Genomic DNA, 25,763 nt, shown 5'->3' on the forward strand with positions numbered 1-25,763 from the left:
TTAGGGTATATACCCAGTAATGGAATTCCTGGGTCAAATGGTAATTCCATTTTTAGTTATTTTAAATCTCCAGACTACTTTCCACAGGGGCTTAACTAATTTATTAACCAACACTGTGTAAATGTTTCCTTTTCTTCACAGTCTTGCCAACATCTGTTATTTTTTTTACTTTTTAATAATGGCCATTCTGACTGGTGCGAAAATGGTTTCTCATTTGGCTTTGATTTGTCTGATGGTTTGTAATGTTGAGCTTTTTTTTTTTTTATATGTTTGTTGGCTGCTTATAGGTCTTCTTTTGAGACGTGTCTGTTCATGTTCTTTCCCCACTTTTTAAGGGTGTTATTTTTTTCTTGTTCAATTATGTAAATTTCTTATGGATTCTGAATATGAATTAAACATTTTTCAGATGCATAGTTTACAAATATTTTCTCCCATTCTGTAAGATGTCTGTTTACTCTGTTGATAGTTTATTTTGCTGTGCAGAAGCTCTTTATTTAGATCTCAATTGTCAATTTTTGTTTTTTGCTGCATTTGCTTTTTAGACTTAATCATAAATTCTCTGTCTAGGTGAATGTCCAGAAGAGTACACCCTAGGCTTTATTCTAGGATTTTTGTAGTTTGAGGTCGTACATGTAAGTTTTAAACCCATTTGGAGTTAATTTTTGTATGTGGTGAGAGGTAGCAGTCTAGTTTCATTCTTCAGCATATAGTCAGCCAGTTTTCCCAGCACAATTTATTGAATAGGATGTTATCTCCCCACTGCTAATTTTTGTAGACTCTGTTGAAGATTAGTTGGTTGTAGGCATGTATGTGGCTTTATTTGTTGATTCTCTATTGTGTTCCATTGGTCTATTTGTTTCTTTTTGTACCAGTACCATACTGTTTTGGAGACTGTAGCCTTGTAGTACAGTGTAAAGTCAGATCATGTCATTCCTCCTGCTTTACTCTTTTTGCTCAGGATTGCTTTGGCTATTTGGACTCTTTCTTGTTTCCATATGAATTTTAGAATTGTTTTTTTTTCCTGACAGTAATTTAATAGTAATGTCGTTGAATATGTAAATGACTTTGGGCAGTATGGACATTTTAGTGACATTGATTCTTCCAATCCATGAGCATGGAATGTTTTTCCATTTGTTTGTGGTATCTATAATTTATTTCAGCAGTGTTTTGTAGTTCTTGTTGTAGAGATTTCATTCCTTGGTTAGATGTATTCCCAGGTATTTTATGTTTTTGGAGGCTATTGTAAATGGGACTGCATTGTTGATTTGGTTCTCAGCTTGAATATTGTTGGTGTATAGACATACTACAGATGTTTGCATATTAATTTTGGATCCTGAAACTTTACTGAAGTTGTTTATCAGGTCTAGGAGTCTTTTGGTAGCATCTTTAGGGTTTTCTAGGTATAGGAGATTCTTTTTTTGGAAGTGTTAATACATGAATCAGATTATAGTTTTCTCTTGCTGGCATCTTTAAAGTAAGTTTTACAAAAAGCTTTTTTTTTTTTTTTTTAATTAGGTGAAGGATATGTTAATTAGCTCAACTGTGGTAATCATTTCACATTGCATACATATATCAAATCACGATGTTGTACACCTTAAATATATACAAATTTTATCTTCAATCATGTCTCAATGAAGTTGGAAAAAAAGAACTTATTATGATCTATACATTTATCCCCAAACTTTATGCATTATCTCAATTTAATCCTTATACCAACCCAATGAGGTAGGTATACCTCTATCCTATTACCCATGAAGAAGCAAAAGCAGAGATGGGAACCTCTCTCAAAGACTCACAGCTAGTACATTACAGAAATTTTTTTTACTGACTCTACCTCACAAATAGACGGAGATATAGAAAAACAAATAACACTTTCTATTTCTATGGCCTCTACCTCAGTTGTTCCCAAATTGGAACAACTATCAGAATCACCTGGAGGATCTGTTAAAGCACAGATCACTGGGTTCTGTGCCCAAAGTTTTAAATTCAGTAAGTCTGGGGGTGGGGCCTGAGAATTTGTATTTTTAACATGTTCCCTGGTTGTGCTGATGTTGCTAGTCAAGGCTCTTATTAGGGATGATTTTAAGATGACTTTAAGAACCATTTTTTTTTTTTTTTCTGTTCCAGGTTAGCACCATCTCTCTTTTGGAATATTCCAATAATTTCCTGCTTCTCACCCGTTTTCTAAAGTACAATCAGAGTGATCTATCTAATTCTACTTAGAAATATTTATTGGGTGCCAGATATTCTACTAGAGGATGTAATAATGAGCAAAACAGACAAGGATCCTGATGTCACAATAACCTGAAGCAGCCAGTTTGCCTGGAATACTTTCTTCCCTTGGCTGAACATTATATAATGATGTTCATGATCTCCTTTCCATGGGTGTAAAACACAGAAGTAAATAATTAAAGTTCTATTCCTGTAATCAGCTCACAAAATGGTTGAGCCAGCTCTGTGCTCTTTGGTTTTGCTCTATGAAGTTGTTTGGTGGAATAATTTAAACTCCAGCTTGTTCTCCACATTAAGATAAGGTCAGAATGGCCTGACGGATGTTGGGTGAGCAAGAATATAGGAGAAAATTAAATAAGATTCTTTAGGTTCATTCTTCCAGTTTTGTAAAACTCTACACAACTATTCCTTCAACTGTAGAAGCGGGGAGGGCAGCAGGCATGGCTTGGCAATGTCTAGTAAATTCTGCCGTCCTCCTGTGAAGGTCTGTCTTTTATGTTTCTGCCCCTGCCCATAGCACCAATCCTAGCAAGAGGGAAGGCCAAGTATTCTGGGCATGGTTAATACAGAAAAATCTTCACCACTGCCAGTCATGATTATCTTTGCTTCTCCTCCCTTTTACTCTTAACAGCTTGAAGTCTACTTTTTTGGGTAGGTAGAAGAGCCAAAATATTGCTCATCTGAAATTTTGGTTGTGTGATTCCTTGTCATTTATAGAATAAATTCTTGTTCTAATCAAAGAACCTAGAATTAAAATACAAGGCCCTGTCTTTCTTCACAGCACCTTGAGTTCTGTGCTCAAAACATGGCCCTGTTCCTCAGGCTGATGTAACAGCTCATGTTTTTCAGGATGCCAAGCTGGAGTATGGGGGCCAAGCTGCAGAGGTTGGTTGCTTTTTTGAGCATTTGATTTCTGTCAAAAGTAAACAGTAAGGCTTTAAACTGGGGAAACCCAAGAACAGGGTATTCATTTCTGTGCCATCTTTTTTGGTTGCTGTGTCAAGGACTGGAGGTAACTATAGGAAGGAAGACTAATGAGAAGGCTGTTGCAGGGATCTCCAGGGATCCTGAGGGGAAAAAATGGTGACCTAGATTGGTAATACGGATGAAAGGATGAGAAGGTACATGGATTCCTGAAATATTTGATGGTGCCAGGCATCCTTTTTGGAACTTCATCCAGGGGGAGATAGGGAAGAATCAAGGATGGCACTGAGATTTTTGGCTTAGGCAAGGGAGTGGATGCTGAAGTCATTCCCTGAGATAGCCAATACTGGGAAGGAAGCCTGGAGGTGAACAAGATGAACTCAGTATGGATATGCTAAATTTGAGGTAGCTTTGGGACATTAATACAACTGGAATGATTAATATGTAGTTAAATAATCACATTACTCTAAGTGTTCAATCCTTATACTGTGTCACCATTGCTGAGATAACAAATTCCAAATTTCTTTTTTTGTGTGTTTCTCTTTCTTTTATTTCCTTTTTTTTTCTTCCTTTTTCTTTTTCTTTTCTTTTCTTTTCTTTTTTTTTTTTTTGAGATGGAGTTTCGCTCTTGTTGCCCAGGCTGGAGTACAATGGCACAATCTCAGCTCACTGCAACCTCTGCCTCCCGGGTTGAAGAGATTCTCCTGCCTTAGTCTCCCAAGTAGCTGGGATTACAGGAGCCTACCACCAACTAGGATACATTTTTTTTTTATTTTTAGTAGAAACGGGGTTTCACCATGTTGTCCAGGCTAGTCTCAAACTCCTGACCTCAGGAGATCTGCCCACCTTGGCCTCCCAAAATGCTGGGGTTAAAGGCGTGAGCCACCATGCCTGGCTGTGTTTGTTTCTTAGAGATAAGTTCTCACTATGTTGCCCAGGCTGGTTTCCAACTCATGGACTCAAGGGATCCTCCTGCCTCGGTTTCCCAAAGTGCTGGGATTATAGACATACCTGGCCACGCCCAGTCATTTTCCAAATTTCTTAACAAGACTTTTCAGCTTTACTTCCCCCACCTATCCATACCCACTGTTGCCCAGCCCAAACTCATTTGGGTTCCTCAAAGGGTTTAGGCTTTCTGTAGTCTCAAGGACTACGGGCCAGCAGTTCTGTCAGGAACTGTTCTATTTTCCTTTCTGTGCATTCAACAAAGAATTTGTAAAATCAGCTGGGCGTGATGGTGCAAGACTGTAGTCTCGGCTACTCTGGAGGCTAAGGTGAGAGGACCGCCTGAGCTCAGGAGTTGGAGGCCGCAGAGCCATAATCGCGCCACTGCACTCCAGCCTGGGCAACAGAAGACCTTGTCTCAGAAAAACAAAACAAAACAAAACAAAAACAAAGAGTTAGTGAGGGCCCAGGTAGGTTCTAGGTGCTGGGATAAAACAGTAAGAAAAAAGAAGACTTTCTCTCTTCCCTTGCCTCATTTTAGTATAATAGCAGATTTAAATACTAATCTAATAACTACGCAAGAAAGAAAGAATTGCAAATGAGATCAGAGCTGCCAATCGAAGGCACCTAGTGGGAATGAAGGCCTACAACGGGATTTTCACATAGCGAGAGCTTGCCTGAGAAGATAGAGTTGATTCAGAGAGGTAGGAAAGAACTTTCTAGGCCGGGAGAACACCCCTGTGGAGGGGTGTAACTTGGCTAATTATGGGGAACTAGAGAAATTTGCTCTTTTCCTAAGACACCAGGAAAAGAGCAGGGGGAGAGACTTATCTATTTTGTCCCATAGCAGCCGCCATCTAGTGCCAGGCAGCTACAATCTCCTCGCGCTGATTACTGGGAGTTGTAGTCTTGACGTAAGCTAGCCGGCATGGCGTCCTGCATTGCAGCGGGGCATGGGGCTGCAATGGGCCTAGGTCGGAGTTTCCAAGCCGCCAGGACTCTGTTCCCCGCGCCGGCCTCTTTCGCCTGCAGTAAGAGGAGCGGGACTTGCGAGCTGGGGCGCGTTAGGGGCCCAGGGTCAGGATGGGGGAGGCGAGCCTGGAGATGAGAGGCAACCCCAGAGTTGGTCCTCCGTGGGACACCGGGTTGGGGGAGATTGCGGGGCTCTGCGGGATCTCAGGGCTGGCACTAGAGTCCTGACCTTCGTCGTCCGCTCCCGCAGGGGTCCACGCGGGGCCTGTCCGGCAGCACAGCACTGGGCCTTCCGAGCCCGGCGCGTTCCAGCCGCCGCCGAAGCCGGTCATCATGGACAAACGCCGCCCGCCGGAACAGGAACGCAGGTGAGCCACTGCCCTGGCGCCAGGCCAGCAACTGGGGTCGGTGCGCGCGTGAGCGCGTTAGCGGGAGGTACCGGCTCTAAGGTGGGGGCTGCACCTTCCCCTGCACGAGCTGGTGTGTAGGATTCATGAGCCCGTGCACCACAGTGTTCTGTCTTCCTCGCTTCTCCCCAAGCCAGCATTGAACTTCTTTGCAGTTTTATTGAGTCAGAACTTCAAGTAAGGATTCCCCATATTTTAAGCTCTTTCTTCTGTGGTATATGTCCTATACCAGAGTTTTTCTCTGAGGTACATCCTGTTTATACCTGTTTATGTCCAAGAGCCGTTCTTTTCTCTCAAAAGACCCCAACCCTGGATAGGAATAGATTGGCCAACTTAAAAAATTTGCTGTGGGTTAGGTTGGAAGTTTTGGCAGACAAGGCACAGTAATAATTGCCGCTAAAGTGTATCTGAAACTTACTCATCAAAACAGTGTGAATAAAAACTAAAATGAATGGTGGTAATCTTGGAGGTACATGTAAATTTAAAGGACTTAAGATCTGAAAAGAGAGCTGTGTAACAACCTTTTTAAAAAAAACAGTTTTCAGAGGAAAAACCTGCTATGATTATAGGCTTCTTGAAAGGACTGTAGGTTGTTGATTGGATTACCTCTGGGATTTTTTTTTTTGTTTCCTAAATTTTTGAGATAGAGTGTGGTTCAGTCACCCAGCCTGGAGTGCAGTGGTGATCTTAGCTCACTGCAGCCTCAAAACTCCTGGGCTGAAGTGATCCTCCCGCCTCCTGAGTAGCTGGAACTAGAGGTACCACGCCTGGCCTTTTTTTTTTTTTTTTTTTTAAACATTTAAAATATTCCACGGATTTAAATAGAAGTAAACTTGGAGTTAGAGAACCTAGAGATTCAGAAAATATTTCCTTATAAAACTTTTTTTTTTGAAGGTATTAATGGAATATCTCTTAAAGGGTGGCATTTAATAGAATTCACTTAAACAGGAATGTAAATGATATGTTCTGGAGAACAATTTGACAGAATTTAGTAAGTTTAAGTTGTGTATACCTTCTCAGAAAGCACACAACCTAAACTCTTACATGTATGTACAAGGAGACAAGTACAAGAATGAATGTAAGTATTTTTTATAACAAAAATTTAGAGGCAGAATAGATAACCAACAGAAGGTGAATAGGCAAATGCATTCATATGACAGAATATTTATTGTACAGCAGTGAAAAGTGAATGAACTAGAACTAACTTTTAAACATGGATGATTTTCACAAATATGTGTGGGAAAAAACCTTTAGAATCATTAATGTAGTAGGATGCTATTTTTATGAAGTTTAAAACTATACGCCAGGTGCAGTGGCTCACACCTGTAATCCCAGCACTTTGGGAGGTCAAGGAGGGCAGATCACGAAGTCAGGTGTTCGAGACCAGCCTGGCCAACATGGTGAAACCCCCGTCTCTACCAAAAATACAAAAAAAAAAAAAACCAGACGTGGTGGCATGCGCCTGTAATCCCAGCTACTCAGGAGGCTGAGGCAGGAGAACTGCTTTAACCCAGGATGCGGAGGTTGCAGTGAGCTGAGATGGTGCCACTGCACTCCAGCCTGGTTGACAGAGCAAGACTCCGTCTCAGAAAAAACAAAAACAAAACTATACTAAACAATAGTATATGTTGCCCAGACATACATGCATATGTAAAGTAAAAAGAAATTTAAGGGGGACCTTCTGAAACTTCGCCAAACCGTCAAACATAACTTTACCAGTAGTCGTACCAGCTGATATTATGTGTCTCCTGATGTGACAGAATAAGTTATTCACATCATCATCTCTGTGATATTCTTACTAAAATTATTTAACCTTAGTCTAGGCATGTGGAAACAATCCAGAATCTAGGGATAAGATAGTAGGCCTTGACTGTTCAAAAAAGTTAATGTTATAAAAATACAAAGATGGGGAAAAGTCTTAGTTTGAGAGACTAACGACAAATATGATGTGTGAAGCTTGATTGTATTTTGAATTGGGAAACAAATAGATGTAAAATACCTTCCCAGGATATTGACATACATTTGAGTATGAACCCTATATTAGACCACGCTTGTCCAACCCGCAGCCCAGGACAGCTTTAAATGTGGCCCAACACAAATTTATAAACTTTCTTAAAACATTATGAGTTTTTTTGTGACTTTTTTTTTTTTAAGCTTACCAGCTATTTTTAGTGTCTTTTATGTGTGGCTCAAGATAATTCCTCCAGTGTGTCCCAGGGAAGCCAGAAGATTCGATACCTCTGTATTAGATTATGTTATCAAATTAATGCTAACTTTTATAGGTGTCATAAGGGTATCATGATAATATAGGAGCAAGTCCTTATTCTTAGCATAAGTCTTCTAAATTATTGAGGAATGAAATGCCTTGCTGTTCCATTTTTTTGAGACAGAGCCTTGCTTTTGTCACCCAGGCTGGAGTGCAGTGGCATGATCTTGGCTCTGCAGCCTCCCACTCCTAGGCCCCTCCCTACTCATTCTCCCAAGTGGCTGGGACTACAGGTGCCCGCCACCATGCCTGGCTATTTTTAACATTTTTTTGTTGGAGAATGAGGTCTCACTATGTTGCCTAGCCTGGTCTGGAACTCCTGAGCTCAAATGATCTACCCTCCTCGGCCTCTCAAGTGTTGGGATAACAGATGTAAGCCACCACACCTTTGTCAAATGGTTCAGAAAAAAATGATATGTATATATAAAGCAAATACAGCAGAATTTTAGCAGTTAGTAAAAGTAGATGAAAGATCTACAGTTGTTCATTGTATTATTTTTTTGGTAGGCTTTAAAATTTTCAAAGTAGAAAATTGAGGAAGAGAAAGAAATTCATGGGAATAATCACCAAATTTAGGATAGTAATTAACTCTACAGAGTAGGAAGGGATACACTGGGGCTTCCACAATATTGATAATTTATTTCTTGAGGTGGGTGGTAGAGACATGAATATTCATTGTACTGTCATTTATACTTTTTATGTAGATTAAATATTTCTAATGAGCTTAAAATCAGTTAAAGAAGAAAAAAAGGAAGATTATTATTTTTTAAGCAAAAGGATTTCACCTTTATAAGATTTACACAATTTTCACATAGCTTCATTTCTACAATCACAACAATCCTGAGGTAAACAGGCAGGGTCTAATCATTCTCTTTTTACAGAGGGAGAACCAGCAACTTAGGGAAATCAAAATGGGGACACGAACAGGATTTCTGTGGAAATTTAAGTAAATGAGAATTTATGGTGAATTTTTTATTCTAAAACAAATACCTCATCTTGGCCAAAAATGGGACATTACCCAAGGTCCCCTACTAGGCCAGAGGAGAAAAGCAAGGACTTCCCTCCTACAGAGGCACAAACAAGGCAGACTAGGACCCAGCAGTCGCCTAAGGCCCAAGGGTCTCCAGTTAGGAGAATATGAAATGCAAGGATGCGGGACTGGCCTAAGGTACAGGAAGAGCAGTAAACAGAAGAAAACAGATGAGGAGGGGGAAAAGCAAGAATTATTAAACGTGGTCAGGGAGCAAAGAGCACTACAAAGCCTCAGGATTTCTTCAAGGGATACTGCTGTACCAGGAGGGCAGAAAGATAATAACCGTGAGACACCAGGACTACCAATAGGCGTCACAGTTGTCACAACCATCATACTCAAACTGGTCTACAGTCTTGGCCAGCAGATACAGCAAACAAGCCTGCAGATGCCGCAGGCCCTTCAGCACCATCTCCAGGGCCATCTTCTCTGATCAGGAAGATCATTTTAAAAGTCAGTTTATAATTAGTAATTTATATGTTGATGTCTTTTCTGACATAATTTATTGTAGCATGTATAGCTCAGTGTGAGACCTGTAGTAATGGTTATAGGCTTTGGAGACTGACAAACATACCTACATTTAAATCTTGACTTGACAGATTTATAGCTAATGTAGCAATGGGTTATTTATTTACTTTTTTCAAGCTTCAGTTTCTTGCTCTGTAAAAAGGAGATGACACCAAACCCACATAGTTGCTAGAAGGATTAATTTATGCAATAGATGTTTCACAAAGCTTTTAACAAAATACCAGGTGAGTACTCAGGAATCGTTAGCTGTTTTCATGAGCATTAACAATTTTAGAAATAAGATTGACTTTTATTTAGACAGTGAACAATAAAACACGTCAATATCGTATTCTTTAATTTCTTTGAAAAGCAGCAATTTTTCTTTTAGCAGCCTTTTAAGTTTACTTTTAATTAATTTATTTATTTGTATTTTTCACAGGTTCTTGAGTCCTGAATTCATTCCTCGAAGGGGAAGAACAGATCCTCTGAAATTTCAAATAGAAAGAAAAGATATGTTAGAAAGGAGAAAAGTACTCCACATCCCAGAGTTCTATGTTGGTCAGTAAGAGCTATATGCTTTTATTATTAGTGATTGCGTGGTTAGTTTCTTAGTGATTGGATGGTTAGTTTTCTTAAAAAACAAAAAAATTTTTTTTTTTTACATATCTGGGTTATGCTCATATGAAGTATTTATTCCTAAATTAAAAGATTTAGGAAGCTAAGAAGTTATCTAGCAATGCTATTTGTTTGTCTCTGCATCTTATATAAAGTTTACTTTTCAGCTGAGTGTGCTGGAAAAAAAGTTCACTTGTCTTTTGAATTTGTAGGAAGTATTCTTCGTGTTACTACAGCTGACCCATATGCCAGTGGAAAAATCAGCCAGTTTCTGGGGATTTGCATCCAGAGATCAGGAAGAGGCCTTGGAGCTACTTTTATCCTTAGGAATGTTATCGAAGGACAAGGTAAGTTTTATTTCATCATTTTCATTGTCTAGAAAATGTTATCTCAGGATTCCTTTTTGTTTCTCCATCCTGGGATAAGAAATCTGAAATTTGAAAGTAAAAGGGGACTCTGAGGGAAGATGTGGAGCCTCTGGCTTTAGAATGGATTGAGATTTGATGTTAATGATTAAATATGGTTGATGGACATCTTTCTCTTGAAGGCTTCTTATATTACTGGAGCAACAGTCATTAGAAATAGACTTTGCAAACCATGGCAACATCAAAGGGGGGAATAAGTCACTATAAAGCAGTATGGGGATATTTGTTTTAGGAGCAAATAACCCATGAGTAAAACTTTAAGACAAACATATAATGTCTTCATGAATTACTTGCTCCTAAAATGAGTATCACTGTCTTATATGACTTGGGAGGAATTTTAAAAAGGCAAAATTGTGTTTGTATACTATGCCTTATAGGCAGAGGAACAAGTAGTAAAACTCTAGCAAGATTATTAATTAAAATGGCAGGAACAGTTAAGTTTATCAAGTTGAATGCTTCATGAAGTTCCAACAACAAGTATTCTTGTTTTCAAAGAAACTGAAAATGTGAAAGCAGTTGCTGTCTGTAATGACCTGGTGGGCTGTGCGTGTAGGAATTCAGCAGGACTTAATTGATTTGTGCCTTAAATCAGGTCAAATACTTGGAGAGGCCTTGTAATAGAAGTAAATGAGCATAGGAGTGAGTCATTTGATTTTCTTTAAGCATTAAGATAGTAATAGTTTCTCCTCTACATGGTTCTAGCCAATCAACTGTGAGATACTGAATTTGAAGTACTGGACACAGAATACTCAAAAAGGATTAGCTCCCTCTTGCCATTCTCTATAGTATGTCTGACTGTTGTAACCTGCCTCAACCTTCCCCATGACTACTTCCTGCATTAGTGTTTCCTTCTTGTCCAATGGCTTGTATACCATCTTTATAATGATAACTTCCAAATTTATAACTCTAGGACTGACCCTTTTTAAGTTCCAGATTTGCATTTGCAACTATCTGATCAACACTCTATTTGGATGTCTTACCAGCATAAGTTGAAAGCAGAACCCTTTATTTCCCCTTGCATGGTGTTCCATTCACAGTCTTTTCTATTTCCATAAATGGTACCACTGCCTACCCACTTACTTTCACACATGCAGTCAATCAAGTTTTCTTGGCACAATCTCCAAAAAATATATCACGGTTTTGTCCTTCCCTCTACATTGCTGTCACCCTCATCCATGTCACCATCATCTGCTTGCATTTGTGCAGTCTCTGGTTTACATTTCTGGTGTCTTATTCTGTTTGTGCTGTTATAACCAAATGCTACAGGTCTCTGGTTTACATTTCTGGTGTCTTATTCTGTTTGTGCTGTTATAACAAAATGCTACAGGCTGGGTAATTTAGAAAGAACAAATTAATTTCTCACAGTTCGGGAGGCTGGGAAATCTAAGTTCAAGGTGCTGGCAGGTTTGGTTATTTGGTGAGGCCTCCTTCCCTGCATCCAAGATGGTGCCTTGTTGCTGTGTGCTCTGGAAGGGCCAAGCACTGTGCCCTCACATGGTGAAAGGTGAAAGGGCAAAAGCAAAACTAGTTCTCTCCAGCCCTTGAATCCACTAATCCTTAATCAAAGGAGCTTCTAACCAAAGTTGGAACTTAGTATTTTACTTCTTTTGCACCATTAATCTTATTACTCTTAACATGGAAGATTGATTTTTCTTCAAGTAATTGGGAGATAAAAACATGACATAGGGAAGAATTCAGACTTTCTCTGAAGTTACTACTATGAGAATTAAGAGATACGTGACTCAACATATTTCTAGAAGCCATTTTTTCTTTTTTAGACTATCATTCCAATTCAGACTTTCTCACTTTATATTTAAATGGATTTTAGCTTATTTCTATTTCTTTCAGTAATCTTTATCTTAAACATTTCAAATTAACGGCACATTTCCTACATGCAAAACTTTGTGCAAATTCCTTTATGAAACGCTTTTACTGTAGTATGAAACATGTATAGGAATGTGGACTTAGATTATAAGAATGTATTTTATTTTCTATTTAGGTGTTGAGATTTGCTTTGAACTTTATAATCCTCGGGTCCACGAGATTGAAGTGGTCAAATTAGAGAAACGGCTGGATGATAGCTTGCTGTACTTACGAGATGCCCTTCCTGAATATAGCACTTTTGATGTGAATATGAAGCCAGTAGCACAAGAGCCTACCCAGAAAGTTCCTGTTAATGAGGTATGGGTTATACATTCGAAACTAGAAGTTCAAGTATAAAATAAGAAAGAATCATCTTAATGAAAACTTCAGAAGAATTTTTGCTTATGCCTATCAGCCTAATTATTCCTTTTTTTTTTTTTAATCTTCCTTAGCTGAAAGTGAAAATGAAGCCTAAGCCCTGGTCTAAACGCTGGGAACGTCCAAATTTTGATATTAAAGGAATCAGATTTGATCTTTGTTTAACTGAAGAGCAAATGAAAGAAGCTCAGAAGTGGAGTCAGCCGTGGCTTGAATTTGATATGATGAGGGAATATGATACTTCAAAAATTGAAGCTGCAGTATGGAAGGAAATTGAAGCGTCGAAAAGGTCTTGATTCTGAGAATGAATTTGGTTAGTTGCAGAAGATTATTGGCTCTTAGAGGATATATTTTGAGACCAATTTAATTTCATTTATAAGAACATAGTAATTAAGTGACCTAAACATTCATTGTTTTAATACTTTTTTCTAAAATAAAACTTGTACACCAGTTTATTACTCTAAAAAGAGAATTACACATGCCAAATGGTCCGATGTCCATTTGCTTATTGGAGGTAAAGCTACAATAGAAGTCAGAGCATCACCAGAATGTTCTTTAATGAGCATGGAACCTGAGCAAGGGGAATAGTTGGGGTGATTTTTTGTAAATTGAGAAACAATTCATAAGCACAATAATGTATGATTTACAGAATAATAAAATAAACATTCATGTACCCACTATCAGGTTAAGAAATCGAACATTTAGTAATATCTAAGAATGTTAAGAAATAAAACATTTAATAAGATCTCAGAAGATTCTGGTGTATCTGCAATTGTATCTCTCTCCTTTTTAAATGTAAATATCATCTTGACTTGTTAATCATTCCTTTGCATTTCTTTTAGTTTACTGCCAACATATATTCTTCAACAATATATTTAATTTTGAAAAACCTGTTAGCAAGTATAAAAGGGCAGTATTACTATTATTGCATGAAGGCTTCAAGGGAAACGTTACAGTCTTTGGGTCACAGTCTGGCTTCAGCTCCCCCTGAGAGTTTAAAAGGCCAATTTTGCAAGTTCATGGCTAAGGTTATGAGTGAGTTCTGCTAAACAGAAGGCTCACTACAGGGTATCTGGCAGGATTATACTGGGTAACTGGATGTCGCGGAAATGTGGTTAGAAGTAGTAAACTGTTTTTTGATGCTCACAGCATGATGAATCAAAGTCTACATCTTAGGATTAGGTCAAAACAATACCTTTGGTATATGATATGAGTGTTGTTGCTGATCCATGCAGCATGGATTGGAAAGCTGGGGTATAATCACACATGCTTAAGAAAAGCATGTAATTTGGTCCATACTCACCTGGGTATACTGTTGCTCAGGTTAAAAGGTACAGTACTATCCTAAATCTTGAAGGCAACTCTCAACCTGTCCATTACCTTCATTCCATCATTACCTTCAGATCTGCCCTCTAGTTCCTAGCTATCTTGGGACTAACTTCTTTCCTGTGCTCAGCTGTTTTCTGGATTCCATATTTTCCATTTTATTGAGTACTAATTTGTTTTGCTGGAGCACATCCTTTGGTAGCTTCTAGAGGAAGTTTAAGTGGAAGTAAAATTTTTGAGACCTTGCATGTCTCATGTTTGATTGATAGTTTATACGTTTAGGTAGGAGGTAATTTTCCTTCAGAACTTTAAAAATATTGTTGCTCCATTTTCTTTGTTTCCATCATTGTATGGAGAAATCCAATGCCATTTTGATTTCCGTTTCTCATAAATTTAATGATGATGTGCCTTGGTGTGGGTCTATATTTATGCATTGTATTGGGTTTTAGGTGAACCCTTCCAAGGTAGTAACTCACTTCTGTCAGTTCTGGGAAACACTTAGCATTGGTTGATGATTTATTCTCTGCGGCTTTGTTCTCCGAACTATTTTTTGGATGTTGGATATCCAGCACTGGGTATCTATTTCCTTACTTCCCTCCCTTGACCCCAATCTGTTTTTTAGCTCTTTAGCACGATCTTCCAACTCTTTGCTATTGTATTTAAAAATCTTAAAGACCCCTTCTTGATTTGTAAAAGTTCCTTTTCTTATAACCAAAAAGCCTTTATCTATGGATTTGCTCATAGATAAGGGGTATTCAATATAGTGTTTGTATTTTTTTTTTCATTTAAAATTGTTTGCACATCTATTTCCTCCAAATTTCTTTCTGTATTTATTTTTTTTGTCTGTATTTCAGGCTTTTCCAGGATATCTGGTAATCTTTGGCTGTCTTCTTATGGTTGAATGAGGGACTAAAAAGCTTCAAAGCCTTGGGATTGTGGGAAGGGGTTGTCTTTAGGGTTATCTGAATGGGCTTTTTTGGGAGTCCCCTCCTCCACATGAATATTTTGGTTTTGTCAGATTTCCTAGAATAGAGGCTTCCAATCCCCTTCCTGGAGGGGTCTGTCCAGGAAGGAGATTGTCTAGGGGTCTGTCTGTCATACAGCAGCTTTCAGCTACTTCCTTGATCTTTTTCACTTATGATTATATAGTCATGTTACTACTATCAACAGGTAATAGATATCCTATCCTTCACTTGTTTAGATTATTTGCTGAGATAACCTCTCAAAAGAACCTCTCAAAATAAAAGGTTAACAAGAACCTCTATCTTATATTTTTTTCCTCTTTATCTTGTTAGAAGATAGCTATTAAAACCTGTTATTTTTCTGTCTTGATAAACACACTTGAATATTGGTAGAATGGTAGATGGGTGTATTTTAGGATCTAAAGCTCTGCAAATGTATGATCAGCTTGTAAGTACAGGTGCTCAAAAACATGTATCCAATCATGCTTTTTACTCTGTAGGAGTATCTTTAAAATTCTTGTGAATTTTCCCCCAGAAGTAAAGCAAATCTTCCCCCAGAAATAAAATTAAACATACATAATCTAAAGTTTTTTTATTGTGGTAGGATATATATAACATAATTTGCCATTGTAAACATTTTAAATTTACAAGTCAGAGGCATTAATTACATTCACAATGTTGTGAAATTATTACTACTATTTCCAAAATTTTCTCGTCACCCCAAACTGAAACTGTGTAACTATTAAGCAATAACCTCATTCCTGTATCTCTCCCAGCCCCAGGTAACCTCACCTGCTTCTTTTTATCTTTGAGAAAAGGTCTCATTCTGTCACTCAGGTAAGAGTGCAGTGGTGTGATCATAGCTCATTGCAGCCTCAAAATCCTGGGCTCAAGCAGTTCTCCCACCTCAGCCTCCTTGAGTAGCTAGGATTACAGGCACATGTTCACTGCACCTGGCTGATTTTGATTTTTGCAGAGATGTGGTGTTGCTATGTTTCCCATGCTGGTCTTGAGCTCCTGGCCTCAAGCAGTCCTTAAGATTCATCCATGTGGCATGTATCAGAATTTCATTTGTTTTCATGACTAATATTCCACTGTGTGTGTACACATTTTGTTTATCTTCTGATGAACACTGGGATATTTCTACCTTTTGGCTATTGTGAATAATGCTGCAATAAACATTGACATAAGTATATATTTGATTGCCTGTTTCTAAGTTCTCTTGGGTATACATCTTGAGTGGAATTGCGAGATAATGTCATCTTTTATTTCTCTTGTGATTTCTTCTTTGATCCACTGGTTGAGTGTGTTAATTTCTACATGTTTATGAATTTCCCACTATTTTTTGTTATTGATTTCCAAGTTCATTCCATTGTGATTAGAGAAGATACTTAGTATGGTTTTAATGTTTTTAAGTTTGAGAATTGGTGTGTGGCCTAATAGATGGTCTGTCCTGGAGAATGTTCCTCGTACACTTGAGCAAAATGTGTATCATGCTATTGTTGACTGTAGTGTTCTATATGTCTCTTAGGTCAAGGTGGTTTATAATGTGTTAAAGTTCTCTTTTTTTAAAAAAATGTTTGCACAGAGTATCTTTTTTTGTTGTCGTTGTTGAGATGGAGTCTCCCTCTGTCACCCAGGCTGGAGTGCAGTGGCACAATCTCAGCTTACTGCAAGCTCGAACTCCCAGGTTCACACCATTCTCCTGCCTCAGCCTCCCGAGTAGCTGGGACTACAGGCGCCCGCCACCATGCCCAGCTAAATTTTTTAAAATATTTTTTTAGTAGAGATGGGGTTTCACTGTGTTAGCCAGGATGGTCTCAATCTCCTGACCTCACGATCCACCTGCCTCGGCCTCCCAAAGTGCTGGGATTATAGGTGTAAGCCATTGTGCCTGGCCCAGAGTATCTTTATCTATGTGTTCCATGTATTTGTGTCTTTGGATCTATAGTATTCTCTTGTAGACAGCATATCACTATCTTGTTTTGTTTTGTTTTTGTCCATTCTGCCAATTTCTGCCTTTTGATTGGAAAATTTAATCCATTTATATTTAAAGTAATTAAGGAAGGACTTTCTTCTACCATTTAACACTTTTTCTATATGTCAGATACTTTTTTGGCCCCTCATTTCCTCTTTATGGCCTTCTTTTCTGTTTTTTTGTAGTGAACTAATCTAATTCTCTTCTCACTCCATTTTGTGTATATTTGTTAGATATTTTATTTGTGGTTGCTATGGGGATTATAGTTAACGTCCTACACTTACAACAATCTAATTTGAACTGATACCAATTTACCTTCAATAGCATACAAAATCTCTACTCCTGTAAAGCTCTGCCCCTGCCACCCTTATGTTATTGATGGCACAAATTACATGTTTATGTATCTGATGCCTAATAAATAATTTATAGTTATTTGTATGAGTTTGTCTTTTAAATAATTTAGGAAATAAAAAGTGGAGTTAGAAAACAGTATGACAGTAATACTGACTTTTATATTTGTCAATATATCTTATTTTGGATCTTTATTTCAATATACAGATTTGAGTTACTGTCTAGTGCCCTTTCAGCCCAAAGGATTCCCTTATGCATTTCTTGCAGGGCAAGTCTAATTGTAATAAACTCCCTCAGCTTTTGTTTTATCTGAGAATGTCTTGATTTCTCCCTTATTTTTGCCAGATACACGAATTTTTAGTAACAGTATTTTTCTTTCAGCACTTTAAATATGTCATCCCACTACCTTCTGACTCCATGGTTTCTCATGAGATATTAAATGTTATAAAATTTGAGGATTCCTCATTCTTGATGAGTCAGTTCTTATTGCTTTTCAGATTTGCTCAGCTTTTGTCTTTTGACAGTTTGATTATAACGTGGCTCAGTGTGGGTCTCTGAGTTTATCCCACTTGGAGTTTGTTGAGTTTCTTGGAGTCATAGATTTATGTCTTTTATCAAATTGTGGACATCTTTGGCTATTATTTCTTCAATTTTTTTCACTGCTTTCTTTTCCTTCTGAAATATTCTTAATGTACATGTTGGTCTGTTTGATGCTGTCTCACCAGTTTCTTAGGCTGTGTTCTCTTTTGTTCCTCAGACTTGATTATTGCAGTTGCCCTTCTTTTTTTCAAGTTTGTTGATTTTTCTCCCTGTTCAGATCAACTGTTGAACTCCTCTGGTGAATTTATTTCAGTTACTGTACTTTTCAGCTCCAAAATTTATCTTTGGTTCCTTTTTATAATTTCTATGTCTTTACTGATAGTCTCATTTTGTTCATATGTCTGTTTCTTCCTTTAGTTCTTTGTCCATGCTTTCCTTTAGTTCTTTGGGCTTATCTAAGACAATTGTTTAAAGTCTTTGCATAGTAAGTCCAATGTCTGTGCTTCTTCAGGGATGGATTTCGTTATTTTCTTTTCAATGAGCCATACTTTCCTGTGTCTTTGTATGCTGTCTTTCTGTTGTTGAAAACTGTATGTTTGAACATTATAATGTGGTGGCCCTGAAAATCAGATACTCCCCCCTTCCTGAGAGTTAATTTTTATTTATCTTATTATTGAAGATTATAGCAGTCTATTGTTTAGTGACATTTCCAAACTATTTTTGCAAAGACTACTCCTTCTGTGTGTCATCACTGAAGTCTGTGTTCCTTAGCTTGTGTTTAATAGTTTGACATAGATTTCTTTGAAAGGAGTTAAAACTAGCAGACAAACATCTCTCCCAGTCTTTGCAGATTGGCTCTGTGCTGGGCTTTTCCCTTAATACTTAGCCAGACTTGTACTGAGCCTAGCAATCAGGCCCAAAAGTGTAGTGTCTTTGCAGGTCTTGTCTGAGCAAGCTTTTTGCTCTGTATGCATGTAGTTTCCTAAATCTCCCTGTATGTGCTGTTGAATATTCTAATTTCCCAAAGAAACTCCTTTGCAGCTTTTTCTCACAGAACATAGATGGCTTTTTTGATATCTTGACCATAGTCTTTCGACCCAGGTGTTTGCAGGTTGTTAGTTCACCTAACACTTTTTTCTTTTCTTTTTTTTTTTTTTATACTTTAAGTTCTAGGGTACATGTGCACAAGGTGCAGGTTTGTTACATATGTATACTTGTGCCATGTTGGTGTGCTGCACCCATCAACTCGTCAGCACCCATCAACTCGTCATTTACATCAGGTATAACTCCCAATGCCATCCCTCCTCTCTCCCCCCTCCCCATAATAGGCCCCAGTGTGTGATGTTCCCCTTCCCGAGTCCAGGTGATCTCATTGTTCAATTCTGACCTATGAGTGAGAACATGTGGTGTTTGGTTTTCTGTTCTTGCGATAGTTTGCTGAGAATGATGGTTTCCAGCTGCATCCATGTCCCTACAAAGGACACAAACTCATCCTTTTCTATGGCTGCATAGTATTCCATGGTGTATATGTGCCACATTTTCTTAATCCAGTCTGTCACTGATGGACATTTGGGTTGATTCCAAGTCTTTGCTATTGTGAATATTGCCGCAATGAACATACGTGTGCATGTGTCTTTATAGCAGCATGATTTATAATCCTTTGGGTATATACCCAGTAATGGGATGCCTGGGTCATATGGTACTTCTAGTTCTAGATCCTTGAGGAATTGCCATACTGTTTTCCACAATGGTTGAACCAGTTTACAATCCCACCAACAGTGTAAAAGTGTTCCTATTTCTCCACATCCTCTCCAGCACCTGTTGTTTCCTGACTTTTTAATGATTGCCATTCTAACTGGTGTGAGATGGTATCTCATTGTGGTTTTGATTTGCATTTCTCTGATGGCCAGTGATGACGAGCATTTTTTCATGTGTCTGTTGGCTGTATGCATGTCTTCTTTTGAGAAATGTCTGTTCATATCCTTTGCCCACTTTTTGATGGGGTTGCTTTTTTTCTTGTAAATTTGATTGAGTTCTTTGTAGGTTCCGAATATTAGCCCTTTGTCAGATGAGTAGATGGCAAAAATTTTCTCCCATTCTGTAGGCTGCCTGTTCACTCTGATGGTAGTTTCTTTTGCTGTGCAGAAGCTCTTTAGTTTAATTAGATCTCATTTGTCAATTTTGGCTTTTGTTGCCGTTGCTTTTGGTGTTTTAGACATGAAGTCCTTGCCCATGCCTATGTCCTGAATGGTATTACTTAGGTTTTCTTCTAGGGTTTTTATGGTTTTATGTCTAACATTTAAGTCTCTAATCCATCTTGAATTAATTTTCGTATAAGGAGTAAGGAAAGGATCCAGTTTCAGCTTTCTACTTATAGCTAGCCAATTTTCCCAGCACCATTTATTAAATAGGGAATCCTTTCTCCATTTCTTGTTTTTGTCAGGTTTGTCAAAGATCAGATGGCTGTAGATGAGTGGTATTATTTCTGAGGGCTCTGTTCTGTTCCATTGGTCTATATGTCTGTTTTGGTACCAGTACCATGCTGTTTTGGTTACTGTAGCCTTGTAGTATAGTTTGAAGTCAGGTAGTGTTATGCCTCCAGTTGTTCTTTTGACTTAGGATTGTCTTGGCAATGTGGGCTCTTTTTTGGTTCCATATGAACTTTAAAGCAGTTTTTTCGAATTCTGTGAAGAAAGTCATTGGTAGCTCGATGGGAATGGCATTGAATCTATAAATTACCTTGGGCAGTATGGCCACGATTCTTCCTCTCCATGAGCATGGTATGTTCTTCCATTTGTTTGTGCCCTGTTTTATTTCACTGAGCAGTGGTTTGTAGTTCTCCTTGAAGAGGTCCTTCACATCCTTTGTAGGTTGGATTCCTAGGTATTTTATTCTCTTTGAAGCAATTGTGAATGTAAGTTCATTCAGGATTTGGCTCTGTTTGTTACTGGTGTATAAAAATGCTTCTGATTATTACACATTGATTTTGTATCCTGAGGCTTTGCTGATGTTGCTTATCAGCTTAAGGAGATTTTGGGCTGAGACGATGGGGTTTCCTAAATATACAATCATGTCATCTGCAAACAGGGACAATTTGACTTCTTTTCCTAACTGAATACCCTTGATTTCTTTCTCTTGCCTGATTGCCCTGGCCAGAACTTCCAACACTATGTTGAACAGGAGTGGTGAGAGAGGGCATCCCTGTCTTGTGCCAGTTTTCAAAGGGAATGCTTCCAGTTTTTGCCCATTCAGTAATGATATTGGCTGTGGGTTTGTCATAAATAGCTCTTATTATTTTGAGATACATTCCATCAATACCGAATTTATTGAGAATTTTTAGCATGAAGGGCTGTTGAATTTTGTCAAAGGCCTTTTCTGCATCTATTGAGATAATCATGTGGTTCTTGTCTTTGGTTCTGTTTATATGATGGATTACGTTTATTGATTTGCGTATGTTGAACCAGCCTTGCATCCCAGGGATGAAGCCCACTTGATCATGGTGGATAAGCTTTTTGATGTGCTGCCGGATTCAGTTTGCCAGTATTTTATTGCGGATTTTTGCATCGATGTTCATCAGGGATATTGGTCTAAAATTCTTTTTTTTTATTGTGTCTCTGTCAGGCTTTGATATCAGGATGATGTTGGCCTCATAAAATGAGTTAGGGAGGATTCCCTCTTTTTCTATTGATTGGAATAGTTTCAGAAGGAATGGTACCAGCTCCTCCTTGTACCTCCAGTAGAATTCGGCTGTGAATCCTTCTGGTCCTGGACTTTTTTTGGTTGGTAGACTATTAATTATTGCCTCAATTTCAGAGGCTGCTATTGGTCTATTCAGGGATTCAACTTCTTCCTGGTTTAGTCTTGGGAGAGTGTAAGTGTCCAGGAAATTATCCATTTCTTCTAGTTTTTCTAGTTTATTTGCATAGAGGTGTTTATAGTATTCTCTGATGGTAGTTTGTATTTCTCTAGGGTCGGTGGTGATATCCCCTTTATCATTTTTTATTGTGTCTATTTGATTCTTCTCTCTTTTCTTCTTTATTAGTCTTGCTAGCGGTCTATCAATTTTGTTGATCTTTTCAAAAAACCAACTCCTGGATTCATTGATTTTTTTGGAGGGTTTTTTGTGTCTCTTATCTCCTTTAGTTCTGCTCTGATCTTAGTTATTTCTTGCTTTCTGCTAGCTTTTGAATGTGTTTGTTCTTGCTTCTCTAGTTCTTCTCATTGTGATGTTAGGGTGTCAATTTTAGATCTTTCCAGCTTTCTCTTGTGGGCATTTAGTGCTATAAATTTCCCTCTACACACTGCTTTAAATATGTCCCAGAGATTCTGGTATGTCGTATCTTTGTTCTCATTGGTTTCAAAGAACATCTTTATTTCTGCCTTCATTTCGTTATGTACCCAGTAGTCATTCAGGAGCAGGTTATTCAGTTTCCACGTAGTTGAGCGGTTTTGTGTGAATTTCTTAGTCCTGAGTTCTAGTTTTATTGCACTGTGGTCTGAGAGAAAGTTTGTTATAATTTCTGTTCTTTTACATTTGCTGAGGAGTGCTTTACTTCCAACTATGTGGTTTATTTTGGAATAAGTGCGATGTGGTGCCAAGAAGAATGTATAGTCTGTTGATTTTGGGTGGAGAGTTCTGTAGATATCTGTTAGGTCCACTTGGTGCAGAGTTAAGTTCAATTCCTGGATATCCTTGTTAACTTTCTGTCTTGTTGATCTGTCTAATGTTGACAGTGGGGTGTTGAAGTCTCCCATTATTATTGTATGGGAGTCTAAGTCTCTTTGTTAAGGACTTGCTTTATGAATCTGGGTGCTCCTGTATTGGGCGCATATATATTTAGGATAGTTAGCTCTTCCTGTTGAATTGATCCCTTTACCATTATGTAATGGCCTTCTTTGTCTCTTTTGATCTTTGATGGTTTAAAGTCTGTTTTATCAGAGACTAGGATTGCAACCACTGCTTTTTTTTATTCTCCATTTGCTTGGTAGATCTTCCTCGATCTCTTCATTTTGAGCCTATGTGTGTCTCTGCATGTGAGATGGGTCTCCTGAATACAGCACACTGATGGGTCTTGACTTTTTATCCAATTTGCCAGTCTGTGTCTTTTAAATGGAGCATTTAGTCCATTGACATTTAAGGTTAATATTGTAATGTGTGAACTTGATCCTGTCATTGTGATATTAGCTGGTTATTTTGCTCGTTAGTTGATGCAGTTTCTTCCTAGCATCGACGGTCTTTACATTTTGGCATGTTTTTGCAATGGCTGGTACCAGTTGTTCCTTTCCATGTTTAGTGCTTCCTTCAGGATCTGTTGTAGGGCAGGCCCGGTGGTGACAAAATCTCTAAGCATTTGCTTTTCTGTAAAGGATTTTATTTCTCCTTCACTGATGAAACTTCGTTTGGCTGGATATGAAATTCTGGTTTGAAAATTCTTTTCTTTTAGAATGTTGAATATTGGCCCCCACTCTCTTCTGGCTTGTAGAGTTTCTGCCGAGAGATCTGTTGTTAGTCTGATGAGCTTCCCTTTGTGGGTAACCTGACCTTTCTCTCTGGCTGCCCTAAACAGTTTTTTCTTCATTTCAACTTTGGAGAATCTGACAATTATGTGTCTTGGAGTTGCTCTACTCAAGGAGTATCTCTGTGGCATTGTTTGTATTTCCTGAATTTGAATGTTGGCCTGCCCTACTACGTTCGGGAAGTTCTCCTGGATGATATCCTGCAGAGTGTTTTCCAACTTGGTTCCATTTCCCCCTCACGTTAAGGCATACCAATCAGACGTAGATTTCGTCTTTTCACATAATCCCATATTTCTTGGAGGCTTTGTTCATTTCTTTTTCCTTTTTTTCTCTAGACTTCTCTTCTCACTTCATTTCATTCATTTGATCTTCAATCATTGATACTCTTTCTTCCAGTTGATCCAGTCGGTTACTGAAGCTTGTGCATTTGTCACGTATTTCTTGTGTCATAGTTTTTATGTGTGTCAGTTCATTTATGGCCTTCTCTGCATTGATTATTCTGGTTATCCATTCTTCCATTCTTTTTTCAAGATTTTTTGTTTCTTTGTGCTGGGTACATAGTTCCTCCTTTAGCTCTGTGAAGTTTGATCGACTGAAGCCTTCTCTCAACTTGTCAAAGTCATTCTCCGTCCAGCTTTGATCTGTTGCTGGCGATGAGCTGCGTTCCTTTGGAGGGGGAGATGTGCTCTGATTTTTTGAATTTCCAGCTTTTCTGCCCTGCTTTTTCCCCATCTTTGTGGTTTTATCTGCCTTTGGTCTTTGATGATGGTGATGTACTGATGGGGTTTTGGTGTGGGTGTCTTTTCTGTTTGGTAGTTTTCCTTCTAACAGTCAGGACCCTCAGCTGTAGGTCTGTTGGAGATTGCCTGAGGTCCACTCCAGACCCTGCTTACCTGCATATCAGCAGCAGAGACTGCAGAAGACAGAATATTGCTGAACAGCAAGTGCTGCTGTCTGATTCTTGCTCTGGAAGCTTCATCTCAGGGGTGTACCCCGCCGTGTGAGGTGTGAGGTGTTGGTCTGCACCTAGTGGGGGATGTCTCCCAGTTAGGCTACTCAGGGGTCAGGGACCCACTTGAGCAGGCAGTCTGTCTCTACAGAGACAGGCAGGCCTCCTTGAGCTGCAGTGGGCTCCACCCAGTTTGAGCTTCCAGGAGGCTTTGTTTACCTACATAAGTCTCAGCAATGGCTGGCACCCCTCCCCCAGCCTGGTTGCTGCCTTGCAGTTAGATCTCAGACTGCTGTGCTAGCAATGAGGGAGGCTCCGTGGGCATGGGACCCTCCCAGCCAGGTGTGGGATACAATCTCCTGGTGTGCCATTTGCTAAGACCCTTGGTAAAGCACAGTATTAGGATGGGAGTTACCAGATTTACCAGGTGTTGTGTGTCTCAGTTTTTCAAGGCATTCCCTTCCCCCTTGTGCGTCCCAGGTGAGGCGATGCCTGGCTCTGCTTCAGCTCTCGCTGGTTGGGCTGCACCAGCTGACCAGCACTGATTGTCCAGCACTCCCCAGTGGGATGAACCCGGTACCTCAGTTGAAAATGCAGAAATCACCCGTCTTCTGTGTTGCTCGCGCTGGGAGCTGGAGGCTGGAGCTGTTCGTGTTCGGCCATCTTGCTCCAGAATCCCCTAACACTTTTTTCAAGCAATGCCTACTGCTTTTCTGGCCTGAGTTCTAAGTTAGGTAAAACAGTGGTGAGTGCTCTTTCAATCCTTTAAGTAGCCCCAGACAGGCTACCAGAGACTTAAACAAGAATTTGTAAGTTCTGCTTTGCTTTCTCTAGAAATGGGGATCAGGGTCCAAGACAGAATGTGGTTGCTGATTTCAAGACTGCTGCAACACCAGGGTACTTGTGTTGGAAGGGCTAGCAGAAATGTCAGAAAGCTTTCTCGCCATTTTAAAGTTGCCTGTTTTTGACTCAGCATTTGCTTCATTGCTATAAACTTTTTACTATTTTACTATTTTCCAGAGTTCTGACAAAATTGGCTATGCCTGTTCCTGCTTTTATATATATAAAATATACATATAATATATATATATTTAGAGATTGGGGTCTCACTATGCTGACCAGGCTGGTCTTGAACTCCTGGCCTCAAGCCATCCTCTCATCTCAGCTTCCCAAATTGCTGCAATTACAGGTGTGAGCCACCACACCCAGCCCCTGCTTGTTTTTCAGTGTGCCTACTCCACCATGTTGCTCAAGTGTGTATATTTTCTAAACTACCCTGTAGTGTTGTGATGGGAAATAAATCCCTGAGCCTTTTGTATAACTCAGATCAAAAACTTAGTTTATCCTATTAGAAGGATTAGAAACATGATATATCTTTCATTTTCAGGGATAGGCTCCTCATTAGAAGGCTCCTATGTGCCAGATGCTGTACAAGACTTTTCATTTCTCTTAATGTTTACAAGCAGCTTGTTGCCAAGGCTGATCTTGAACTCCTGGCCTCAAACGATCTAGCTGTCTCACAAAGCGTTGGGATTGTTTGGCCAACTAATGACTACCTTAACTCTTGTGTTTCAAT

General features: G+C 38.9%; 1 protein-coding gene across 2 annotated transcripts in view; it reads left to right on the top strand.

The window, feature by feature from the left end:
- Positions 1-4,998: 4,998 nt before the first annotated feature.
- The window catches only part of MRPL19 (mitochondrial ribosomal protein L19), a 30,832-nt gene continuing 10,067 nt past the window's right edge, over positions 4,999-25,763 (top strand). Inside the window, exons 1-6 of one of the 2 annotated variants that reach the window (XM_025354241.1) lie at positions 4,999-5,132; positions 5,324-5,441; positions 9,723-9,841; positions 10,111-10,245; positions 12,323-12,504; positions 12,639-12,877. In XM_025354241.1, coding sequence (XP_025210026.1) covers positions 5,030-5,132; positions 5,324-5,441; positions 9,723-9,841; positions 10,111-10,245; positions 12,323-12,504; positions 12,639-12,860 — 879 coding nt within the window. In that variant the 5' untranslated portion in view covers positions 4,999-5,029 and the 3' untranslated portion in view covers positions 12,861-12,877. Of the gene's footprint in view, positions 5,133-5,323; positions 5,442-9,722; positions 9,842-10,110; positions 10,246-12,322; positions 12,505-12,638; positions 13,323-25,763 lie in introns of those variants that run through there. The other variant, XM_025354240.1, reaches the window with a different exon arrangement.

This window comes from Theropithecus gelada, chromosome 13 (genome assembly GCF_003255815.1).
Source record: "Theropithecus gelada isolate Dixy chromosome 13, Tgel_1.0, whole genome shotgun sequence".
Lineage (NCBI taxonomy): Eukaryota > Metazoa > Chordata > Mammalia > Primates > Cercopithecidae > Theropithecus > Theropithecus gelada.